The 22,858-nt window shown below is 46.4% G+C and overlaps 1 protein-coding gene across 1 annotated transcript in view; it reads right to left on the reverse strand.

Moving 5' to 3' along the window:
• LOC146043130 (uncharacterized) overlaps positions 1–22,858 on the reverse strand; it is a 98,804-nt gene that overhangs the window by 73,176 nt on the left and 2,770 nt on the right. The window contains exons 2-7 of the mRNA XM_083163570.1: positions 21,054–21,226; positions 18,688–18,758; positions 17,021–17,164; positions 16,164–16,307; positions 13,823–13,966; positions 10,945–11,088 (exon numbers count right to left, since the gene is read on the reverse strand). Of these exons, the coding sequence (XP_083019696.1) occupies positions 10,945–11,088; positions 13,823–13,966; positions 16,164–16,307; positions 17,021–17,164; positions 18,688–18,758; positions 21,054–21,207 (801 nt within the window). The 5' untranslated portion in view covers positions 21,208–21,226. The remainder of the gene's footprint in view (positions 1–10,944; positions 11,089–13,822; positions 13,967–16,163; positions 16,308–17,020; positions 17,165–18,687; positions 18,759–21,053; positions 21,227–22,858) is intronic.

A 22,858-nucleotide genomic window follows, 5' to 3' on the forward strand; every position in this document is an offset into this window, starting at 1 on the left:
GTATTATAGTCTCAGACCCCAGAACACTGCCCTGTATTATAGCCTCAGGCTCCCGAATACTGCTCTGTATTATAGCCTCAGACCCCACAGAACAGGGCTCTGTATTATAGTCTCAGTCCCCAGAACACTGCCATGTATTATAGCATCAGACTCCAGAACACTACCCTGTATTGTAGTCTCAAACTCCAGAACAGGGCCCTGTATTATAGCCTCAGACTCCAGAACACTGCCCTGTATTATAGCCTCAGACTCCAGAACATTGCCCTGTATTACAGCATCAGACTCCAGAATACTGCCCTGCATTATAGTCTCAGCGCCCAGAACACTGCTCTGTATTATAGTAGCAGCTTCCAGAACACTGCCCTGTATTAAAGTCGCAGACTCCAGAACACTGCCTTGTATTATAGTCTCAGACTCCAGGACACTGCCCTGTATTATAGCATCAGCCTCCAGAACACTAACCTGTATTATAGCATCAGACTCCAGAACACTGACCTGTATTATAGCATCAGACTCTAGAATACTGCCCTGTATTATAGTCTCAGACTCCAGAACAGGGCCCTGTATTATAGCCTCAAACTTCAGAACACTGCCCTGTATTATAGTCTCAGACCGCAGAACAGGGCCCTGTATTATAGCCTCAGGCTCCCGAACACTGCTCTGTATTATAACTTCAAACTCCAGAACAGGGCCCTGTATTATAGATCAGACTCCAGAACACTGACCTGTATTATAGCATCAGACTCCAGAACACTGCCCTGTATTATAGCATCAGAATCCAGAATATTGCTCTGTATTATAGCATCAGACTCCAGGACACTGCCCTGTATTATAGCATCAACCTCCAGTACACTGCCGTGTATAATAGTCTCAGACCCCAGAACACTGCCCTGTATTATAGTATTAGACTCCAGAACACTGCCCTGTATTATAGTATTAGACTCCAGAACACTGCCCTGTATTATAGTATTAGACTCCAGAACACTGCCCTGTATCGTAGCCTCAGACTCCAGAACACTGCCCTGTTTTAAAGTCACAGACTCCAGAACACTGCCGTGCAGTATAGTCTCAGACTTCAGAACACTGCCCTGTATTATAGCCTCGGGCTCCCGAACACTGCTCTGTATAATAGCCTCAGACTCCAGAACACTGCCCTGTACTATAGCACCAGACTCCAGAACACTGCTCTGTATTATAGTCTCAGACCACAGAACAGGGCCCTGTATTATAGTCGCAGACTCCAGAAAACTGCCCTGTATTATAGCCTCAGATTTCAGAACACTGCCCTGTATTTTAGCCTCAGACTCCAGAACACTGCCCTGTATTATAGTCTCAGACCCCAGAACACTGCCCTGTATTATAGCCTCAGACTCCAGAACACTGCCCTGTATTATAGTCTCAGACCCCAGAACACTGCCCTGTATTATAGTCGCAGACTCCAGAACACTGCCTTGTATTATAGTCTCAGACTCCAGGACACTGCCCTGTATTATAGCATTAGACTCCAGAACACTGACCTGTATTATAGCATCAGACTCTATAATACAGGGCAGTATTCTGGTCTCAGACTCCAGGGCACTGCCCTGTATTATAGCAACAGGATCCAGAACACTGCCCTGTATTATAGTCTCAGCGTCCAGAACACTGCCCTGTATTATAGCCTCAGACTCCAGAACAGGGCCCTGTATTATAGTCTCAGACTCTCGAACACTGCCCTGTATTATAGATCAGACTCCAGACCACTGACCTATATTATAGGGGGTTATTTTGGTTCACTCTTTTTTTTTTTTTTTTAATATATATTTATTGAAATTTTTGCAGTAAGGACTTCATTACATACATTTGATAATGAATAAAAGAGAAGAGTATACATCGATTTCTCCAACATAACAACAATTTGTTTTACACCAATATTAACATTTCTAACACAGAAGGGGGGTGGGGGAGGAAGGTTTACCCATAAGAATGGGATGTGGGTTATCGTAGTTGTGTGTCATATTGGTGTTTTCGTTTAAATAAGTTTTGTCGGTGGTTGGGTATTTGAGAACCTTCATGGTCTTAAGATTCTGAAGTGAGACGAATCACCTCTATGGTAATTTATTTTTGTTTGCTGTCAGAGGAGGGAGGGTCGATGAGTTTGTGGAAGTCTTTAGGGGAGGGTGGAGGGAGTAGGGAAGGGAAAAGGGATAGGACTAACTATGTACAGTGTTGGGATAGGTGGGAAAGAAAAGAAGGGGGGGGGGGGAGGGGGGGTGGAGTTTGCATACATCTCTTATTCATTCTAAAATGCTGTCTTCTAGTGGGCTGGTGTTTATAGATTAATGTTTGTATGGTTGGTTGGTCTCTATTTTTCTCAGTAAGGAAGAGGAGAGAAGAGGGGGGGGGGGGGGGGGTAGGAGAACTTTAGGATGGAGGTGAAATTGGTTGTCTTGGAGGTTGCCCGTTTGCATAGTTTCTTACATGTCCTGTCTGGTTATGTCTCTTGGTCACATCTCATATACATACATTAGAGGTGTATTAGGCAATATTTACTGAGCAATCAACAATATACAGGTTTTCAGGTTACATTTCGCGTAGTGCAATTTCATCAAAGATCAAGAGCCGCGAGTATGCTTGCTTGAAATTCTAGGGGTTTCGATCGTATAAATGGTTCCCATTTTCTCATAAAACTTGTGGATAAAGTTTTTGTTGCACATAATGAGTTGTACCTTTCACATGACATATACTTCAATAGAAGGCTTTCTAGGTCCATTAAATTGGGGGTATGTCAGGGGCAGATCCAGGATAAAATGACAGGGGGGGCACTATGATAAAAAAGGGTTTGGGTGGGGGAGGGGCGGTGTTAGTGGTGCTAGTGTACATGCTAAGAGAGCGGGAGGAGAGGGTGGGAATGGAATTAAAAATAGGCCCTGGCATTTAAAGTACGCAGGCCCACCATGGCGACAAAAGTGAAGGATGTAGTTGTGCGTGCGCCAAAGGCGCGCTCCAGAAAAGGGTATGTGGCCACTCAACAGGGGGCGTGTCAACACCATATACAACTTCTACACATTATGCAACAAAATACTAGACCCCATTATACTTGCCCCTTACACATGATGCCAAATCGAATGAGCCAAAATTGACATAATGCCACATGGATTGAGCCAAAATTCAAATAATGCCACATGGATTGAGCCAAAATTTACATAATAACACACACGGAAGGGGCCAAAATTTACATAATAACACACACGGATTGAGCCAAAATTCACATAATGCCAAATGGATTGTGTCAAAATTCAAATAATGCCACACGGAATGAGCCAAATGCATAAAATGCCATACGGATTGAGCCAAAATTCACATAATGCCACATGGATTGAGCCAAAATTCACATAATGCCACACGGATTGAGCCAAAATTCACATAATGCCACACAGATTGGGAAAAAATTCCCATAATGCCACACGGATTGAGCCAAAATTCCCATAATGCCACATGGATTGAGCCAAAATTCACATAAGGCCACACGGATTGAGACAAAATTCACATAATGCCGCATGGATTGAGCCAGAATTCACATAATGCCACACAGATTAAGCCAAAATTCACAATACACTTCATAAACAGGGACATTGTCCACCAAAGGCTTGCATTAAACATTTACACCATAATGTCCATTACACGTTAAGTTACACGCCATTATGTCAATTATGTGTTATGCCAAACACCATAATGCCTATTAAAAATTATGCTACATAAGTGCTGCTTCTCTACATGCTCATTGCCAAGGGTTCCATGCTCATTGCCAGAGGTTCCATGCTCATTGCGATGTGGGATTACATGCTCATTGCCAAGGGGGAATACATGCTCGTGGTGAATGGGGGACAGCCGCCGCCAGGCAGAAGTGATAGCCACTGACAGTGGCAGAGCCTGGCTGTATTCAGAGCACTGTAGGTCCCGGCTATTTGAAATAATACCCCTTTCACACCAGAAAATGCATTCCCAGGTTGGCCCCTTTTACATCAGCCTAGTCCCTGCATTTTCTGGTGTGAGGGGGAGAGAAAACCACCCCTCCCCCCTTTAACCAGTTATCTAATTTAACCGGCTATATCTTCGGAACCAACTGACCCATTTACATGAGACAAGTATTATATTGAAGAACTTTTGAGCGGGCTTTGAATGATTTTGGTCCAGTGAAACTGCAATGTTTGGTTCCAGAGTAATCTGCCCTCAAAGAACATGAACAGCCATGAAATTAAATTTCAAAAATAAAAAAATCGGTTTACACGCAATATCTCTGGAACCTATTGACCGATTTGGACCAGCCTGGTATCATATTGAAGGCCCAGCGATTTGCAATTGAATGAAATCAACCAGAAGCTTCTGTGATGCCAGGGCGGGAACTGGCAGCCGTCGGAACCGGGTGGGGGTTGGAATTGACGGGTCCCATATTATCCTATGGGAAAAAAACGTTACAGGTTTGCCAGGCAATATCTCCGGTTCCCGGGGGGCTAGAGACAAGAGGCTGGGCTCGTTGGAAAGCCCTGGTCCTCAGCTACAAAATAAATGACAGGGGGGGCACGTGCCCAGGTGCCCCCCCCCCTGAATCCGCCACTGGGGTATGTTTATCTATCCAGGATGTCAGAATCACCTTTTTTGCTGCGGTGAATAAAACAGTTAAAAAGGGAATCAGATGGGATTGTGTCCCGTCTAATTGCCACATCGTGAAGTCTAGGAACAACATGGGTATTGGATGTAGTGATATGTTTATTTTGAATGTGGAATTCACATAACATCTTATTTTGTTCCAATACTTTTTTATATTTCCGCAGGTCCAAAAGTTGTGATAATAACATGCCGAGTGGTACCCACATTTGAGGCATCGGCCTGACTCATCTGGGTCGAAGTAGCTGCGTTGTTTCTGCGACATATACGCTCTGTGGATGAATCTAAAATGAACCTCCTGTAATGCTGAAGCTTGGAGTGTGCGCATTGAAGATTCATATTTGTCATATATGTTGCCTGTGTCTAATAAAGGAACGTCTTGTAACCATGAAAGTCTTGATTTGTCCCATATATTCTGAGTATCTTGGAGTAGCAATACTTCATATATAATCTTATGTTTAAAGGTACCTTTCATTATTCTGTCTACCCAGATGTTTATTGCTGTATGTGAGTGTGATATAATTCGGGACGGGGATAGAGATTGGACATAGTGGTGTAACTGCATAATCGGGAATAGGCTGCTGTGTGGCAATTCAAATTTTTCTCTGAGAGCTGAGAAAGGGATTAGTTTACCTCCAGGGTCGAATACTTGTGAGATCATTTTCAGGCCTTTGGCCTGGATACGGTTGAATGTGGGGTTGTTCACCGCTGGGGGGAACATGGGGTTGCCACAAATAGGTATCCATTCAGTGTGTGTATTGGTAGTCCCTATTTTTTTGCATATCTGCTTCCATGTTAGGTAGATATCTTTAAAAAGAGGGTTATTCATTATGTTTTTAGGTATATGTTTGGGGTCGGAGTGTAATAGGGCTTTTGGGGAGTATGGGAAGAACATTGCGCTGTCAAGGGCGTATATTGAGAAGGTGTCTGTTTCCGCGAGCCAACCTACTGCAAATCTTGCTAATAGGGAGCTGGAATATTTTGTCAAGTCTGGTAGTCCTAATCCGCCTCCTTTTTTTGGGAGTTGTAGTTTAGGTAGGGATATTCTCGCTTTTTGTGGTTCCATATGAATTTGGCACATGCTTGGTTTATTATTTTTACTTCCTGAGGTTTTATTTTTATTGGGAGCATTTGCAGTGCATACATTAGTTTGGGCATTAACACGGTTTTTACCACTTCTACTCTGCCCAGGAGTGAAAGTGGGAGGTTTTTCCAATCTTGTAATTTTTTGAGGAGTTTCTCGACTATTGGGGGGAAATTTACTTTGTTTAAGTTTAGTAGCTTATTGGGAATTTGTACTCCAAGGTATTTAATTTGATTGGAGTTTAGTTTTATAGAATTAAGATTTAGGTTATCTCCTGAGGAGAAGTTTGGGGTGGGTCCCTGTATAGTTAGGAGTTCAGATTTATCGGTGTTCACTTTATATCCTGCAAATTCTCCGAAAGAGCGTAGAATCTGGAAGACAGTCGGTACGGCATACTGCGGATATGAGAGAAATAGCAACATGTCGTCCGCGAATAATGAGACCCGCAGGTCGACATGTCTCAGCATGATACCCTGGAATTTGGGGGAATCTCTAAGGGTGATCGCCAGAGGTTCAAGAGCTAGCACAAACAGCAGAGGGGACAGGGGACACCCCTGCCTCGTGCCTCTTAGTATGGGGAATGGATCAGACAGCATGCCGTTACAGATGATATTAGATGAGGATTCCTTGTATAGTGTCATTAATAATTCAATAAATTGTTCAGGGAAGGCAAAGCTCCTCAGTGTGTGGTAGAGATGGTCCCAGTGCACCATGTCGAACGCCTTCTCGGCATCCAATGATAGGATGGCCTTCGGGCAATCCGACACAGCGCACTGGGCTCCTGCCATCGCCGCTAGGACTCTTCTGATGTTGATGGAGGAGTTGCGGTTTTTAACAAACCCAGTTTGGTCGCTGTGTATGAGGGAGGGGAGCATTTCCTTTAGGCGTTCTGCCATAATCTTGGTTAAAATCTTATAATCTAAATTTAATAGCGAAATGGGTCTGTAGGAACTGGGTGAGGAGGGATCTCTACCAGGTTTGGGTATTACTCGTATGTTTGCTGAGTTAAAGTATGTGGGTATAGTTTTGGAGTGTAGTATTGTGTTAAACACTTTTGTTAAAACTGGGGTGATTTTTGTAACTAATAATTTGTAATAATCTGATGAAAGGCCGTCTGGCCCTGGTGCTTTTCCTGTTTTTAGTCCAGAGATTGTTCTGGATACTTCTTCTAGTGTAATATCCTTTATTAAGGCTTCTGAATTTTCTGGAGATAACTGGGGGGTCGTCAAGCCCTCCCAAAATTGTTTCTCAGAGTCTGGGTTGGAAAGTGGCTGTGAATAAAGATTTGTGTAATAATCGCAGAGTGTCTGCGCTATTTGAGAGTTTGATGTGGCTAGTGTGCCTTTGGGGGTTTTAAGGGGGTGTATCGTTGCGGGAGTCCTTTGGCCTTGTAATAGGGAGGATAATAATTTACTCGATTTGTTCCCAAATCGATGAAATCGGGATGCTTTTGTGAATGAGTAAATGGATTCTGATTTCTCAATTTGTTGTTCGAAGAGAGCTTTGGATTCTAGGTATTTTTGTTTGTTGGTTAGTGTGGGGGTGGCGTTGTAGAGCTGGAAGGAGTCTGTTAGGGTTGCTTGTGCTTTTATATAATCTGCTTTTATAGTTCGTTTGAATGAGGACATTCGGGATATTATTTCCCCTCTGATTGTGGCCTTTGAGGCCTGCCAAAACAGCAGGGGATCGGATTGCAGGGTGGGGGCATTGTCTATGGCATAGTTGTCCCAAGCCTTCAGCACAGCATTTCTTATTTGTGTGGAAGTAGCCAGTGCTTGTGGACATCTCCACATTGTCGATGAGTTTTGTGGTGAATTTAGACATAACTTAATGTGTACTACACCATGATCCGAGATGACAATTGGGGCCATGTCTGCGTGTTCGATCCGTGGTAACATAAAATGTGATAATAATATATAATCTATACGAGACATATGTCCTGTAGCTGCCGAAAGGCATGAGTAACTTTTTTCAGTGGGGTGGAGTACTCTCCAGGTATCTAAAAGTTGTAATGATTTACATAGTGCTGGGACTCCAAATTTTGGGAGCTTCCTGGGTTGTTTTGGGGGGCATTGTTTGTCTAGCTGGGTTAAGGATACTAGATTTAAATCTCCACATAATATAATAGAGTCGTTTGGATATGGTGATAGAAGTGATACAAGTTTTCTCAGGAAGGATTCTGAATATTGGTTGGGAGCATATACATTTAAACAAATCAGATTTTGTTGCCCTGTTTTTAGGTGGCACATCACATAACGGCCATTTGGATCTGCGACAGTTTTAATTACATTCACGTCTAGGTGATTTTTGGCTAGTATCACAACTCCTCTTGCTTTTGAATTATAAGATGCTGAGGCTACCAGTTTCCATTTTAAGATGTTTAGTTTTACTACCTCTGAGGGGATTAGGTGGGACTCCTGCAGAAATACCAGATCTAAATTCAGTTTATTAAGGTAGATTAATATCTTCTTCCTTTTTATGGGGGAGTTAATACCCCCCACATTCCAACTCCCTATGTGTAGAGCCATCTGGGATCATGTTTTTCATTTCTTACGCTGACTGAAGTATGCAAATTGGGGGGGGGGGGGAAATTACAGGGGGGGGGATAAAACATAACAAAACTAGAATATAACATCTTTGTGAGACTTCCTTGTCTCGCTCCGGGGAGACTGGTTATCTCTCTCGTGTGTTATCTTTTCCTAATACTCCTAAGCCCTAACGGCTCCTTATCAGATTTCTTAAACTAAACACTGTAATCAAAACATATATGTAAACATTTTCAACAGTTTGACAGTTCCATACGACCTGTAACTTGGATATCGTGGTGGTTGAATTGCCTTAATAAGGTTATAGGCTGTTATTAGCTTAGTCCTTTATAGTTATTAATCTGTCCGTGGTATTGGGTATGTCCTTCTCTTGTCGGGTGACGGAATTTCTGTTTTTACCAATTCTTCATGATGAAGCTCAGAGTTTTTCACTGGTTTTTGCATGTTTCTGGTTGGGACTGTTGTAAGAAGGTCTGGTCCTGTAAAGGAATTTATCGTCGGTGGTTTTCTAGTCAGGAAGCTGGACATTCTTCTGGGTCTGTGAAGGCTGTTCAATCGCAGTCAGACGCTCCTTCTTGACCCTCAGGTGAGGGGGTTTCTTCATTAATGTAGCATTCTGCATCTGCTGCATTCATAAAGTCCTTGAATGATGTGCCATTATAAATCCTCAATTTCGCTGGATATAATAGAGCGAATTTGCGCTCCATTTTGATAAGCCTTGAGCATATTGGAGAAAACTCCTTTCTTTGCTTTGTCAGTTCGGCTGAATAATCCTGGAAGATCAGTATAGAGTGATCCTTCCACTTGATATTTCTGTGCTTTCTGGATGCCACCCAAAAAAGTTCTTTGTGCAAATAATTGAGTGTTTTAAAAATCACTGTTCTTGGTCTGGATTCGTTCTGTGGGCGCTGGGGGCCAAGTCTGTGTGCCCGTTCAATCACCATGTCGGTGCATCTATCTTGAATTCCCAGTAAATCTGGTAGGGTGTTTTTAATGAAGTGAAACAGTTCTGGACCTTTTATGGTCTCTGGGATTCCCACCAGACGGAGATTATTCCGTCTGGATCTGTTCTCCAGATCTTGGATTTTATTGTGCAGGGCCATGATTTCTCTGGAGTGCTGGGACACTGCTGGTTTGATCTCTGCCATATCCTGAAAGCATTCTCCCAGTCTGCATTCAGTATCTAGCACCCTCTTTTGCATTTGGGATAGTTGGAGATTTATCTTTTCTGTCTGCTCCAGAAATAAGGGTAGTATAGCAGCTCTAATAGCCCCCACCATCTCCCCATAAGTGACCGGCGCGTGTAGATCCGGTATTACCTTGTCTTGTGGAAGTGGTGCTGGGATTTGGGGTTCTTCCTCGGTGGGCTTTGCTGGGGAGGCAGCCTGTGAATTAGCTGGGGATCCCCTTGTACCTTGTACTGGCGGTGTTGTTTGGAGCTGCTGGCGCGAGGGCTCCGTGAACGGCGCCATCTTGGATGTGGCAGACATCGTCGTTCTCTGGCGCTGTGTGCGGGGCTTGGCTCCTGGCATGTCCGCCAGGAATTTCTCCATGCGCTGTTCAGCGGGTGCTGGGGGGCGTCTGGTGCTGTCGGGTGTTCGTGTTTTGGAGGCTCCGGGAGCCGTTAGAAGGTGCTTTAGAAGCCGATGGGCAGCGGAGCTGAGGCGCACGCTGCCTCACATCAAGCCACCGGAACCGGAAGTCCTTTGGTTCACTCTTTCTGACAAATTCCTTCTTTGATGGACAAAACCATGTGCACTGCAGGTGGGGCTGATGTTACTTGTGCAGAGAGAATTAGATTTGGGTGGGGTCTTACTCCAAAGGGAGATCTATATTGTAGTGTAAAAATAAAGCAGCCATACTGTACAGAAACAAAATAACTCACCCAAATCTAATTATCTCTGTACCTTTTACATCTGCCCCCCTGCAGTGCACCTGGTTTTGTCCATCTAAGAAGGAATTTGTCAGAGAGTGAACCAAAATTACCCCCAAAGTCTCAGTGTCCAGAACACTGCCCTGTATTATAGTCTGTGTCCAGAACACTGCCCTGTATTATAGCATCAGACTCCAGAACACTGCCCTGTATTATAGCATCAGACTCCAGAACACTGCCCTGTATTATAGCCTCAGACTCCAGAACACTGCCCTGTATTATAGCCTCAGACTCCAGAACACTACCCTGTATTATAGTCTCAGACCCCAGAACACTGCCCTGTATTATAGCCTCAGACTTCAGAACACTGCCCTGTATTATAGCCTCAGACTCCAGAACACTGCCTGTATTATAGTCTCAGACCCCAGAACAGGGCCCTGTATTATAGGATCAGACTCCAGAACACTGACCTGTATTATAGCATCAGACTCCAGAATACTGCCCTGTATTATAGCCTCAGACTCCAGAACACCGACCTGTATTATAGCCTCAGACTCCAGAACACTGACCTGTATTATAGCCTCAGACTCGAGAACACTGACCTGTATTATAGCCTCAGACTCCAGAACACTGCCCTGTACTATAGCACCAGACTCCAGAACACTGCTCTGTATTATAGTATCAGACTCGAGAACACTGCCCTGTACTATAGATTATGTCTATCATTTCTCATCTAGAATTGATAGACAGAAATTTGATGCTATGGGCAACATCACCGGTATTATAGTCTGTACCTGGTGTTCCTCCTCAGATAACGGGACAGATGAGGCGATATCTTCAGGCTGCGGAACATCCGCTACACTGTCCAATACTGAGACGTCTTTTCCTGCGCCTCCTCCATTCTCTATATGTGACGGAAATGTGGTGTCCTCAGCGTGCTGCAATCATCACAGCGTCATAAGACATTATCCAGCATTATAACAAGACATTATCCAGCATTATAACAAGACATTATCCAGCATTATAACAAGACATTATCCATCATTATAACAAGACATTATCCAGCATTATAACAAGACATTATCCAGCATTATAATAAGACATTATCCAGCATTATAACAAGACATTATCCAGCATTATAAACAAGACATTATCCAGCATTATAACAAGACATTATCCAGCATTATAACAAGACATTATCCAGCATTATAACAAGACATTATCCAGCATTATAACAAGACATTATCCAGCATTATAACAAGACATTATCCAGCATTATAACCTATTATAACAAGACATTATCCAGCATTATAACAAGACATTATCCAGCATTATAACAAGACATTATCCAGCATTATAACAAGACATTATCCAGCATTATAATAAGATATTATCCAGCATTATAACAAGATATTATCCAGCATTATAACTATTATAACAAGACATTATCCAGCATTATAATAAGACATTATCCAGCATTATAACAAGACATTATCCAGCATTATAACAAGACATTATCCAGCATTATAACAAGATATTATCCAGCATTATAACTATTACAACAAGACATTATCCAGCATTATAATAAGATATTATCCAGCATTATAATAAGACATTATCCAGCATTATAACTATTACAACAAGACATTATCCAGCATTATAACTATGGGCCTTATTCTAGTTCACTCTTTCTGACAAAATCCTTTATGCTGGACACTACAGGACAGGTGACGGGGCACAGAGTGTAGATCAGACAAGCAACAAAAAAGCATTTGCCTTACAGGCCCTGGTAACTGTATACCATAATGCTGTACCCTGCAGAGTCTGGTTGGCAATGGCAGTCATAATGTCCTGTGACTGACATGCATATCCCCCATCTATGCCGGGCACTAGATTCTCCTCCCCTGTGTAACAGCTCCCTAGTCCCGGGCACTAGATTCTCCACCCCTGTGTATTAGCTCCCTAGGCCCGGGCACTAGATTCTCCTCCCTGTGTAACAGATCCCTACGACCGGACACTAGATTCTCCTCCCCTGTGTAACAGTTCCCTAGGCCCGGGCACTAGATTCTCCTCCCCTGTGTAACATCTCCCTAGGCCCGGGCACTAGATTCTCCTCCCCTGTGTAACAGCTCCCTAGGCCCGGGCACTAGATTCTCCTCCCTGTGTAACAGATCCCTACGCCCGGACACTAGATTCTCCTTCCCTGTGTAACAGATCCCTACGCCCGGACACTAGATTCTCCTCCCCTGTGTAACAGCTCCCTACGCCCAGACACTAGATTCTTCTCCCCTGTGTAACAGATCCCTACGCCCGGACACTAGATTCTCCTCCCCTGTGTAACAGCTCCCTAGGCCCGGGCACTAGATTCTCCTCCCCTGTGTATTAGCTCCCTAGGCCCGGGCACTAGATTCTCCTCCCCTGTGTAACAGCTCCCTAGGCCCGGGCACTAGATTCTCCTCCCCTGTGTATTAGCTCCCTAGGCCCGGGCACTAGATTCTCCTCCACTGTGTAACAGCGCCCTAGGCCAGGGCACTAGATTCTTCCACCCTATGTAAACGCTCCCTACGCCCGGACACTAGATTCTCCTCCACTGTGTAACAGATCCCTAGGCCCGGGCACTAGATTCTCCTCCCCTGTGTAACAGTTCCCTAGGCCCGGGCACTAGATTCTCCTCCCCTGTGTAACAGATCCCTAGGCCCGGGCACTAGATTCTCCTCCCCTGTGTAACAGATCCCTAGGCCTGGGCACTAGATTCTCCTCCCCTATGTAAACGCTCCCTACGCCCGGGCACTAGATTCTCCTCCCCTGTGTAACAGATCCCTAGGCCCGAGCACTAGATTCTCCTAACAGTTCCCTAGGCCCGGACAGTAGATTCTCCTCCCCTGTGTAACAGATCCCTAGGCCCGGGCACTAGATTCTCCTCCCATGTAACAGTTCCCTAGGCCCGGGCACTAGATTCTCCTCCCCTGTGTAACAGTTCCCTAGGCCCGGGCACTAGATTCTCCTCCCCTGTGTAACAGTTCCCTAGGCCCGGGCACTAGATTCTCCTCCCCTGTGTAACAGTTCCCTAGGCCCGGGCACTAGATTCTCCTCCCCTGTGTAACAGTTCCCTAGGCCCGGGCACTAGATTCTCCTCCCCTGTGTAACAGTTCCCTAGGCCCGGGCACTAGATTCTCCTCCCCTGTGTAACAGTTCCCTAGGCCCGGGCACTAGATTCTCCTCCCCTGTGTAACAGTTCCCTAGGCCCGGGCACTAGATTCTCCTCCCCTGTGTAACAGTTCCCTAGGCCCGGGCACTAGATTCTCCTCCCCTGTGTAACAGTTCCCTAGGCCCGGACACTAGATTCTCCTCCCCTGTGTAACAGTTCCCTAGGCCCGGACACTAGATTCTCCTCCCCTGTGTAACAGTTCCCTAGGCCCGGGCACTAGATTCTCCTCTCCTGTGTAACAGTTCCCTACGCCCGGGCACTAGATTCTCCTCCCCTGTGTAACAGTTCCCTAGGCCCGGGCACTAGATTCTCCTAACAGTTCCCTAGGCCCGGGCACTAGATTCTCCTCTCCAACACTTGTAGTATGTACTATGTCCAACTACTACACCTGCCTTCCTAACATACCCGCTGCTACTCCCCATGACCAGAGATCCCGAAATCTTGCTCTATATTATAGTCTGTACCTGGTGTTCCTCCTCAGATAACGGGACAGATGAGACGATATCTTCAGGCTGCGGAACATCCGCTACACTGTCCAATACAGAGACGTCTTTTCCTGCGTCTCCTCCATTCTCTATATGTGACGGAAATGTGGTGTCCTCAGCGTGCTACAATCATCACAGCGTCATAAGACATTATCCAGCATTATAACAAGACATTATCCAGCATTATAACAAGACATTATCTAGCATTATAACTATTATAACAAGACATTATCCAGCATTATAACTATTATAACAAGATATTATCCAGCATTATAATAAGACATTCTCCAGCATTATAATAAGACATTATCCAGCATTATAACTATTACAACAAGACATTATCCAGCATTATAACTATGGGCCTTATTCTAGTTCACTCTTTCTGACAAAATCCTTTATGCTGGACACTACAGGACAGGTGACGGGGCACAGAGTGTAGATCAGACAAGCAACAAAAAAGCATTTGCCTTACAGGCCCTGGTAACTGTATACCATAATGCTGTACCCTGCAGAGTCTGGTTGGCAATGGCAGTCATAATGTCCTGTGACTGACATGCATATCCCCCATCTATGCCGGGCACTAGATTCTCCGCCCCTGTGTAACAGATCCCTACGCCCGGACACTAGATTCTCCTCCCCTGTGTAACAGCTCCCTAGGCCCGGGCACTAGATTCTCCACCCCTGTGTATTAGCTCCCTAGGCCCGGGCACTAGATTCTCCTCCCTGTGTAACAGATCCCTACGACCGGACACTAGATTCTCCTCCCCTGTGTAACAGTTCCCTAGGCCCGGGCACTAGATTCTCCTCCCCTGTGTAACATCTCCCTAGGCCCGGGCACTAGATTCTCCTCCCCTGTGTAACAGCTCCCTAGGCCCGGGCACTAGATTCTCCTCCCTGTGTAACAGATCCCTACGCCCGGACACTAGATTCTCCTTCCCTGTGTAACAGATCCCTACGCCCGGACACTAGATTCTCCTCCCCTGTGTAACAGCTCCCTACGCCCAGACACTAGATTCTTCTCCCCTGTGTAACAGATCCCTACGCCCGGACACTAGATTCTCCTCCCCTGTGTAACAGCTCCCTAGGCCCGGGCACTAGATTCTCCTCCCCTGTGTATTAGCTCCCTAGGCCCGGGCACTAGATTCTCCTCCCCTGTGTAACAGCTCCCTAGGCCCGGGCACTAGATTCTCCTCCCCTGTGTATTAGCTCCCTAGGCCCGGGCACTAGATTCTCCTCCACTGTGTAACAGCGCCCTAGGCCAGGGCACTAGATTCTTCCACCCTATGTAAACGCTCCCTACGCCCGGACACTAGATTCTCCTCCACTGTGTAACAGATCCCTAGGCCCGGGCACTAGATTCTCCTCCCCTGTGTAACAGTTCCCTAGGCCCGGGCACTAGATTCTCCTCCCCTGTGTAACAGATCCCTAGGCCCGGGCACTAGATTCTCCTCCCCTGTGTAACAGATCCCTAGGCCTGGGCACTAGATTCTCCTCCCCTATGTAAACGCTCCCTACGCCCGGGCACTAGATTCTCCTCCCCTGTGTAACAGATCCCTAGGCCCGAGCACTAGATTCTCCTAACAGTTCCCTAGGCCCGGACAGTAGATTCTCCTCCCCTGTGTAACAGATCCCTAGGCCCGGGCACTAGATTCTCCTCCCGTGTAACAGTTCCCTAGGCCCGGGCACTAGATTCTCCTCCCCTGTGTAACAGTTCCCTAGGCCCGGGCACTAGATTCTCCTCCCCTGTGTAACAGTTCCCTAGGCCCGGGCACTAGATTCTCCTCCCCTGTGTAACAGTTCCCTAGGCCCGGGCACTAGATTCTCCTCCCCTGTGTAACAGTTCCCTAGGCCCGGGCACTAGATTCTCCTCCCCTGTGTAACAGTTCCCTAGGCCTGGGCACTAGATTCTCCTCCCCTGTGTAACAGTTCCCTAGGCCCGGGCACTAGATTCTCCTCCCCTGTGTAACAGTTCCCTAGGCCCGGGCACTAGATTCTCCTCCCCTGTGTAACAGTTCCCTAGGCCCGGACACTAGATTCTCCTCCCCTGTGTAACAGTTCCCTAGGCCCGGGCACTAGATTCTCCTCTCCTGTGTAACAGTTCCCTACGCCCGGGCACTAGATTCTCCTCCCCTGTGTAACAGTTCCCTAGGCCCGGGCACTAGATTCTCCTAACAGTTCCCTAGGCCCGGGCACTAGATTCTCCTCTCCAACACTTGTAGTATGTACTATGTCCAACTACTACACCTGCCTTCCTAACATACCCGCTGCTACTCCCCATGACCAGAGATCCCGAAATCTTGCTCTATATTATAGTCTGTACCTGGTGTTCCTCCTCAGATAACGGGACAGATGAGACGATATCTTCAGGCTGCGAAACATCCGCTACACTGTCCAATACAGAGACGTCTTTTCCTGCGTCTCCTCCATTCTCTATATGTGACGGAAATGTGGTGTCCTCAGCGTGCTACAATCATCACAGCGTCATAAGACATTATCCAGCATTATAACAAGACATTATCCAGCATTATAACAAGACATTATCTAGCATTATAACTATTATAACAAGACATTATCCAGCATTATAACTATTATAACAAGATATTATCCAGCATTATAATAAGACATTCTCCAGCATTATAATAAGACATTATCCAGCATTATAACTATTACAACAAGACATTATCCAGCATTATAACTATGGGCCTTATTCTAGTTCACTCTTTCTGACAAAATCCTTTATGCTGGACACTACAGGACAGGTAACGGGGCACAGAGTGTAGATCAGACAAGCAACAAAAAAGCATTTGCCTTACAGGCCCTGGTAACTGTATACCATAATGCTGTACCCTGCAGAGTCTGGTTGGCAATGGCAGTCATAATGTCCTGTGACTGACATGCATATCCCCCATCTATGCCGGGCACTAGATTCTCCTCCCCTGTGTAACAGTTCCCTAGGCCCGGGCACTAGATTCTCCTCCCTGTGTAACAGATCCCTACGCCCAGACACTAGATTCTCCTCCCCTGTGTAACAGTTCCCTAGGCCCGGGCACTAGATTCTCCTCTCCAACACTTGTAGTATGTACTATGTCCAACTATTACACCTGCCTTCCTAACATACCCGCTGCTACTCCCCATGACCAGAGATCCCGAAATCTTGCTCTATATTATAGTCTGTACCTGGTGTTCCTCCTCAGATAACGGGACAGATGAGGCGATATCTTCAGGCTGCGGAACATCCGCTACACTGTCCAATACAGAGACGTCTTTTCCTGCGCCTCCTCCATTCTCTATATGTGACGGAAATGTGGTGTCCTCAGCGTGCTACAATCATCACAGCGTCATAAGACATTATCCAGCATTATAACAAGACATTATCCAGCATTATAACAAGACATTATCCAGCATTATAACAAGACATTATCCAGCATTATAACAAGACATTATCCAGCATTATAACAAGACATTATCCAGCATTATAATTATTATAACAAGACATTATCCAGCATTATAACAAGACATTATCCAGCATTATAATAAGACATTATCCAGCATAATAACAAGACATTATCCAGCATTATAATAAGACATTATCCAGCATTATAACTATTATAACAAGACATTATCCAGCATTATAACAAGACATTATCCAGCATTATAATAAGACATTATCCAGCATTATAATAAGACATTATCCAGCATTATAACTATTATAACAAGACATTATCCAGCATTATAACAAGACATTATCCAGCATTATAATAAGATATTATCCAGCATTATAATTATTATAACAAGACATTATCCAGCATTATAACAAGACATTTCCCCCTCCACATGCAGCAAGTTTGTATGTGACATGACCCCACTCTCTCTCTCGTGTGCATGTGACAGGACCCCACTCTCTCTCTCGTGTGCATGTGACAGGACCCCACTCTCTCTCTCGTGTGCATGTGACAGGACCCCACTCTCTCTCTCGTATGCATGTGACAGGACCCCACTCTCTCTCTCCTGTGTATGTGACAGGACCCCACTCTCTCTATCCTGTGTACATGACAGGACCCGACTCTCTCTCTCCCGTGGGCATATGACAGGACCCCACTCTCTCCCTTGTGTATATGGCAGGACCCCACTCTCTCCCGTGGGCATGTGACAGGACCCCACTCTCTCCCTTGTGTATATGACAGGACCCACTCTCTCTCACATGTATGTAACAGGACCCCACTCACTCTCCCGTGTGTGTGTGAGACCGGACCCCACTCTCTCTCGGGTATGCAACAGGAACCCCACTTTCTCCCATGTGTATGTGACAGGACCCTACTCTCATTCCCGTATGTATATGACAGGACCCCACTCTCCCATGTATGTGATAGGACCCCATTTTGTCCCATGTGTACGTGGCAGGATCCCACTCTCTCCTGTGGGCATGTGACAGGACCCCCCTCTCTCCCGTGGGCATGTGACAGGACCCCACTCTCTCTCCTGTGTATGTGGCAGGACCCCACTCTCTCTCCCATGGGTATGATGTGACAGGACCCCCCTCTCTCCCATGTATGTGACAGGACCCCACTCCCCTTAGTGCAGAATGATTCACCAGAACTGTACTGCGGGTTACACTTACCAGGCAGCAGTGTCTCAGCCTCAATATCCAGAGCGAATAATGCACAAAACACTCCACAATCGGCCTTTACAGTTAGCGACACTGAGGTCAAACCTGCCGCTTAGTAAATCAGTCTCTGCATCTTTTCTATCTGTGCAGGCAGAGGGCAGCCTCCATGTCACACAGAGACCTCATAGGATTGCCTGTGTGTCCCTTCTAAAGTGACAGTCGTACAGTGATTACATACCTGAAAGGAGTGGTTGTTATAGTATCGGTCATCTAGAGCGGCCCCCCATTCTGCTGGATCAAATCCGGACTCTGAGAACAGAAAACACAGAACCAAGTGAATGCGGAGCACCACGCACTACATTATACAGACTGCCAGCCCCCTATACATAATACACCACATACTGCTGGGTCACAGCCAGACTCTGAGAACAGAAGACAGAGAACCAAGTGACTGCGGAGCACCACGCACTACATTATAAAGACTGCCATCCTCCTATACATAATACACCAGGTGCTGCTGGGTCACAGCCAGACTCTGAGAACAGAACACAGAGCAAGTGAATGCGGAGCACCACACACTACATTATACAGACTGCCGGCCCCCTATACATAATACACCACCTGCTGCTGGGTCACAGCCAGACTCTGAGAACAGAAGACACAGAACCAAGTGAATGCGGAGCACCACGCACTACATTATACAGACTGCCATCCCCCTATACATAATACACCAGGTGCTGCTGGGTCACAGCCGGACTCTGAGAGCAGAGACACAGAACCAAGTGACTGCGGAGCACCACGCACTACATTATATAGACTGCCGGCCCCCTATACATAATACACCACCTGCTGCTGGGTCACAGCCGGACTCTGAGAGCAGAGACACAGAACCAAGTGACTGCGGAGCACCACGCACTACATTATATAGACTGCCGGCCCCCTATACATAATACACCACCTGCTGCTGGGTCACAGCCAGACTCTGAGAGCAGGAGACACAGAACAGAGATCCTACAGTACTACACACTACATTATACAGACTGCCATTCCTCTATACATAATACACCAGGTGTTTCTGGCTCACAGCCAGACTCTGAAAGCAGAAGACACAGAACACAGAGATCCTACAGTACTACACACTACATTATACAGACTGCCATCCCTCTATACATAATACACCACCTGCTGCTGGGTCACAGCCAGACTCTGAGAGCAGGAGACACAGAACACAGAGATCCTACAGTACTACACACTACATTATACAGCCTGCCGGCCCCCTATACATAATACACCACATTGTGAAAGCTCTGTAATAAGGTGTGTGTTATACAAGGAACAGTGACATCACTGAGAGTGCAGTCTATCCATTCATTAGGGACCACTGACATCACTGAGGGTGCAGCCTAACCATTCACTAGGAAGAAGTGACATCACTAAGGGTGCAGCCTAACCATTCACTAGGAAGCAGTGACATCACTGAGGGTGCAGCCTAACCATTCACTAGGAACCAGTGACATCATTGAGAGTACAGCCTAACCATTCACTAGAAACCGGTGACATCACTGAGGGTGCAGCCTAACCATTCACTAGGAACCAGTGACATCACTGAGGGTGCAGCCTAACCATTTACTAGGAACCAGTGACATCACTGAGAGTACAGCCTAACCATTCACTAGGAACCAGTGACATCACTGAGGGTGCAGCTGAACCATTCACTAGGAACCAGTAACATCACTGAGGGTGCAGCCTAACCATTCACTAGGAAGCAGTGACATCACTGAGGGTGCAGATTAACCATTCACTAGGAAGCAGTGACATCACTGAGGGTGCAGCCTAACCATTCACTAGAAACTAGTGACATCACTGAGAGTGCAGCCTAACCATTCACTAGGAAGCAGTGACATCACTGAGGGTGCAGCCTAACCATTCACTAGGAACCAGTGACATCACTGAGGGTGCAGCCTAACCATTCACTAGGAAGCAGTGACATCACTGAGGGTGCAGCCTAACCATTCACTAGGAACCAGTGACATCACTGAGGGTGCAACCTAACCATTCACTAGGAACCAGTAACATCACTGAGGGTGCAGCCTAACCATTCACTAGGAACCAGTAACATCACTGAGGTTGCAGCCTAACCATTCACTAGGAACAAGTGACATCACTGAGAGTGCAGCCTAACCATTCACTAGGAAGCAGTGACATCACTGAGGGTGCAGCCTAACCATTCACTAGGAAGCAGTGACATCACTGAGGGTGCAGCGTAACCATTCACTAGGAACCAGTGACATCACTGAGAGTACAGCCTTACCATTCACTAGGCCCATAGTGGGCTACCACCATTCTGAGATGCCAGTAGCTGCCGTACCAGATATCTGGGATGCTGTACATTCCAGATATTGGTAAATTGGGCAGCAGAGGAACCTATGGGGGAAGTAGCTGCGAGCAGTACCTAAGTGCAGGGAACCTAGTTTGCAGCAAATATAAATGGGCCCAATACAGCAGTGTGAGGAGATTGGTGAAACGCAAGATGCTGCGTGACACACACACACGATACAGCACGCTGCGTGACGCCAATTCCTGGGCGCGCCCGCCACCACTCACCCTCTCGCTTTCTAAGGATTCCAGCGAAATACTTTGCTGCAAACAGCGGAATATCCTTCGGCTGCTCCCTGAGCACTTCCCTGGTCAGACCCTCTAGGAGATTCGCAAAACCCTGCGGGATGCGATAATTTGTGTTTGAGAACGGAATCGACATATTTCTTATGTTCCAGGTCCTGTAAATACAAACCATGGACATTGGTGAAATGAAGTCAGAACCGATCTGCAAGCATACAACACGCTGTCAGAGCAGTCAGGGAAACATGACACACAGCCGTCGCTGCCAATTACAGATTCTGCATATGAAGGATTAGCATTAATTAGTAAACATGGTGTTATAGTAACCAGCGCGCTGCAGGACTTTGTGTCTTGTGATGTAATTATATCCGTGTGTGTGTGTCCCATAAGCGCACTTACTAGTATTAACTCCGATTGGAAGTACCTGGAATATGGGGAAGAGGGAGACCCGGGTGGCACATGTGGGTATAGTGTAATGACAGCACCGTTCCCCCACTGTACAATGACTTATTTGGAGAGGTGGCTGGATATGGGAGGTTGGTCACGAAATGAGTGTCCCCCCCCCCCCCCAGACATTGTATGGGAGTATAATGACCTGCAGAGGGAAAGTTGTGAGTAGCAGCTCTTGTGAGAGAACCATAAGCCCACGTGTGCAATGCGAGATGGTCGCTGATGAACGGGAACCTGCCAGCGGTGCCGCAGAGGTAATTAGCTGGTCGCAGGAGCTTGAAATGGGGCTGAAAACGGGAGCGCGCACCCGGCGATTTATCACCGGGGCACACTTCCATCACTGGCAATATGGTCGCCAGCGACCATATTCCCAGCGATTTCAGCCCCTATCGCCCCTGTGTGTACACAGCTTGAGTTATGAGTACACTTGTGCACCTGCCGGGTGACCAGGAAAATATGTCAGTGGGTAATGAGTACACCTGTGTACCTGCCGGGTGACCTGGGAAATGTGTCAGTGAGTACATCTGTGCATCTGCCGGATGACCTGGGAAATGTGTCAGTGAGTTATGAGTACACTTGTGCAACTGCCGGGTGACCTGGGAAATGTGTCAGTGAGTTATGAGTACACTTGTGCAACTGCCGGGTGACCTGGGAAATGTGTCAGTGGGTAATGAGTACACCTGTGCAACTGCCGGGTGACCTGGGAAATGTGTCAGTGCATAATGAGTACACCTGTGGTCCTGCTAGGTGACCTGAGAAATGTGTCAGTGCATAATGAGTACACCTGTGCATCTGCCTGGTGACATGAGAAATGTGTCAGTGCATAATGAGTACACCTGTGGTCCTGCTAGGTGACCTGGGAAATGTGTCAGTGAGTAATGAATACACCTGCGCATCTGCTGGGTGACCTGGGAAATGTGTCAGTGAGTAATGAATACACCTGTGCAACTGCCGGGTGACCTGGGAAATGTGTTAGTGAAATGCGGGAGAGGGGAAAGTGGACTCTTTTTTTTGGGGCACTCTTGTGTTTTGATAGTAGTGTTACATATTTACAGATTGGACTCAGGGGAGCACCACCAACATACTCAGACCCACTATCCCGTAAGGGACACTACGTCTATAAAGTTTGTTATCGGCAACCCAGGCCAAACCCCACCGGAGTAGTGAAAGGGGTCCTCTTTGACCCAATTCACACTTGGCGGGAAGAACCTTGTGCGGCTCCCAAACCTCTTCTCCCCAAATGTGTTAGTGAGTAATGAATACACCTGTGCATCTGCCGGATGACCTGGGAAATGTGTCAGTGAGTAATGAATACACCTGTGCATCTGCCGGGTGACCTG

Source organism: Crinia signifera, chromosome 19, assembly GCF_055691185.1.
Source record: "Crinia signifera chromosome 19, ASM5569118v1, whole genome shotgun sequence".
NCBI lineage: Eukaryota > Metazoa > Chordata > Amphibia > Anura > Myobatrachidae > Crinia > Crinia signifera.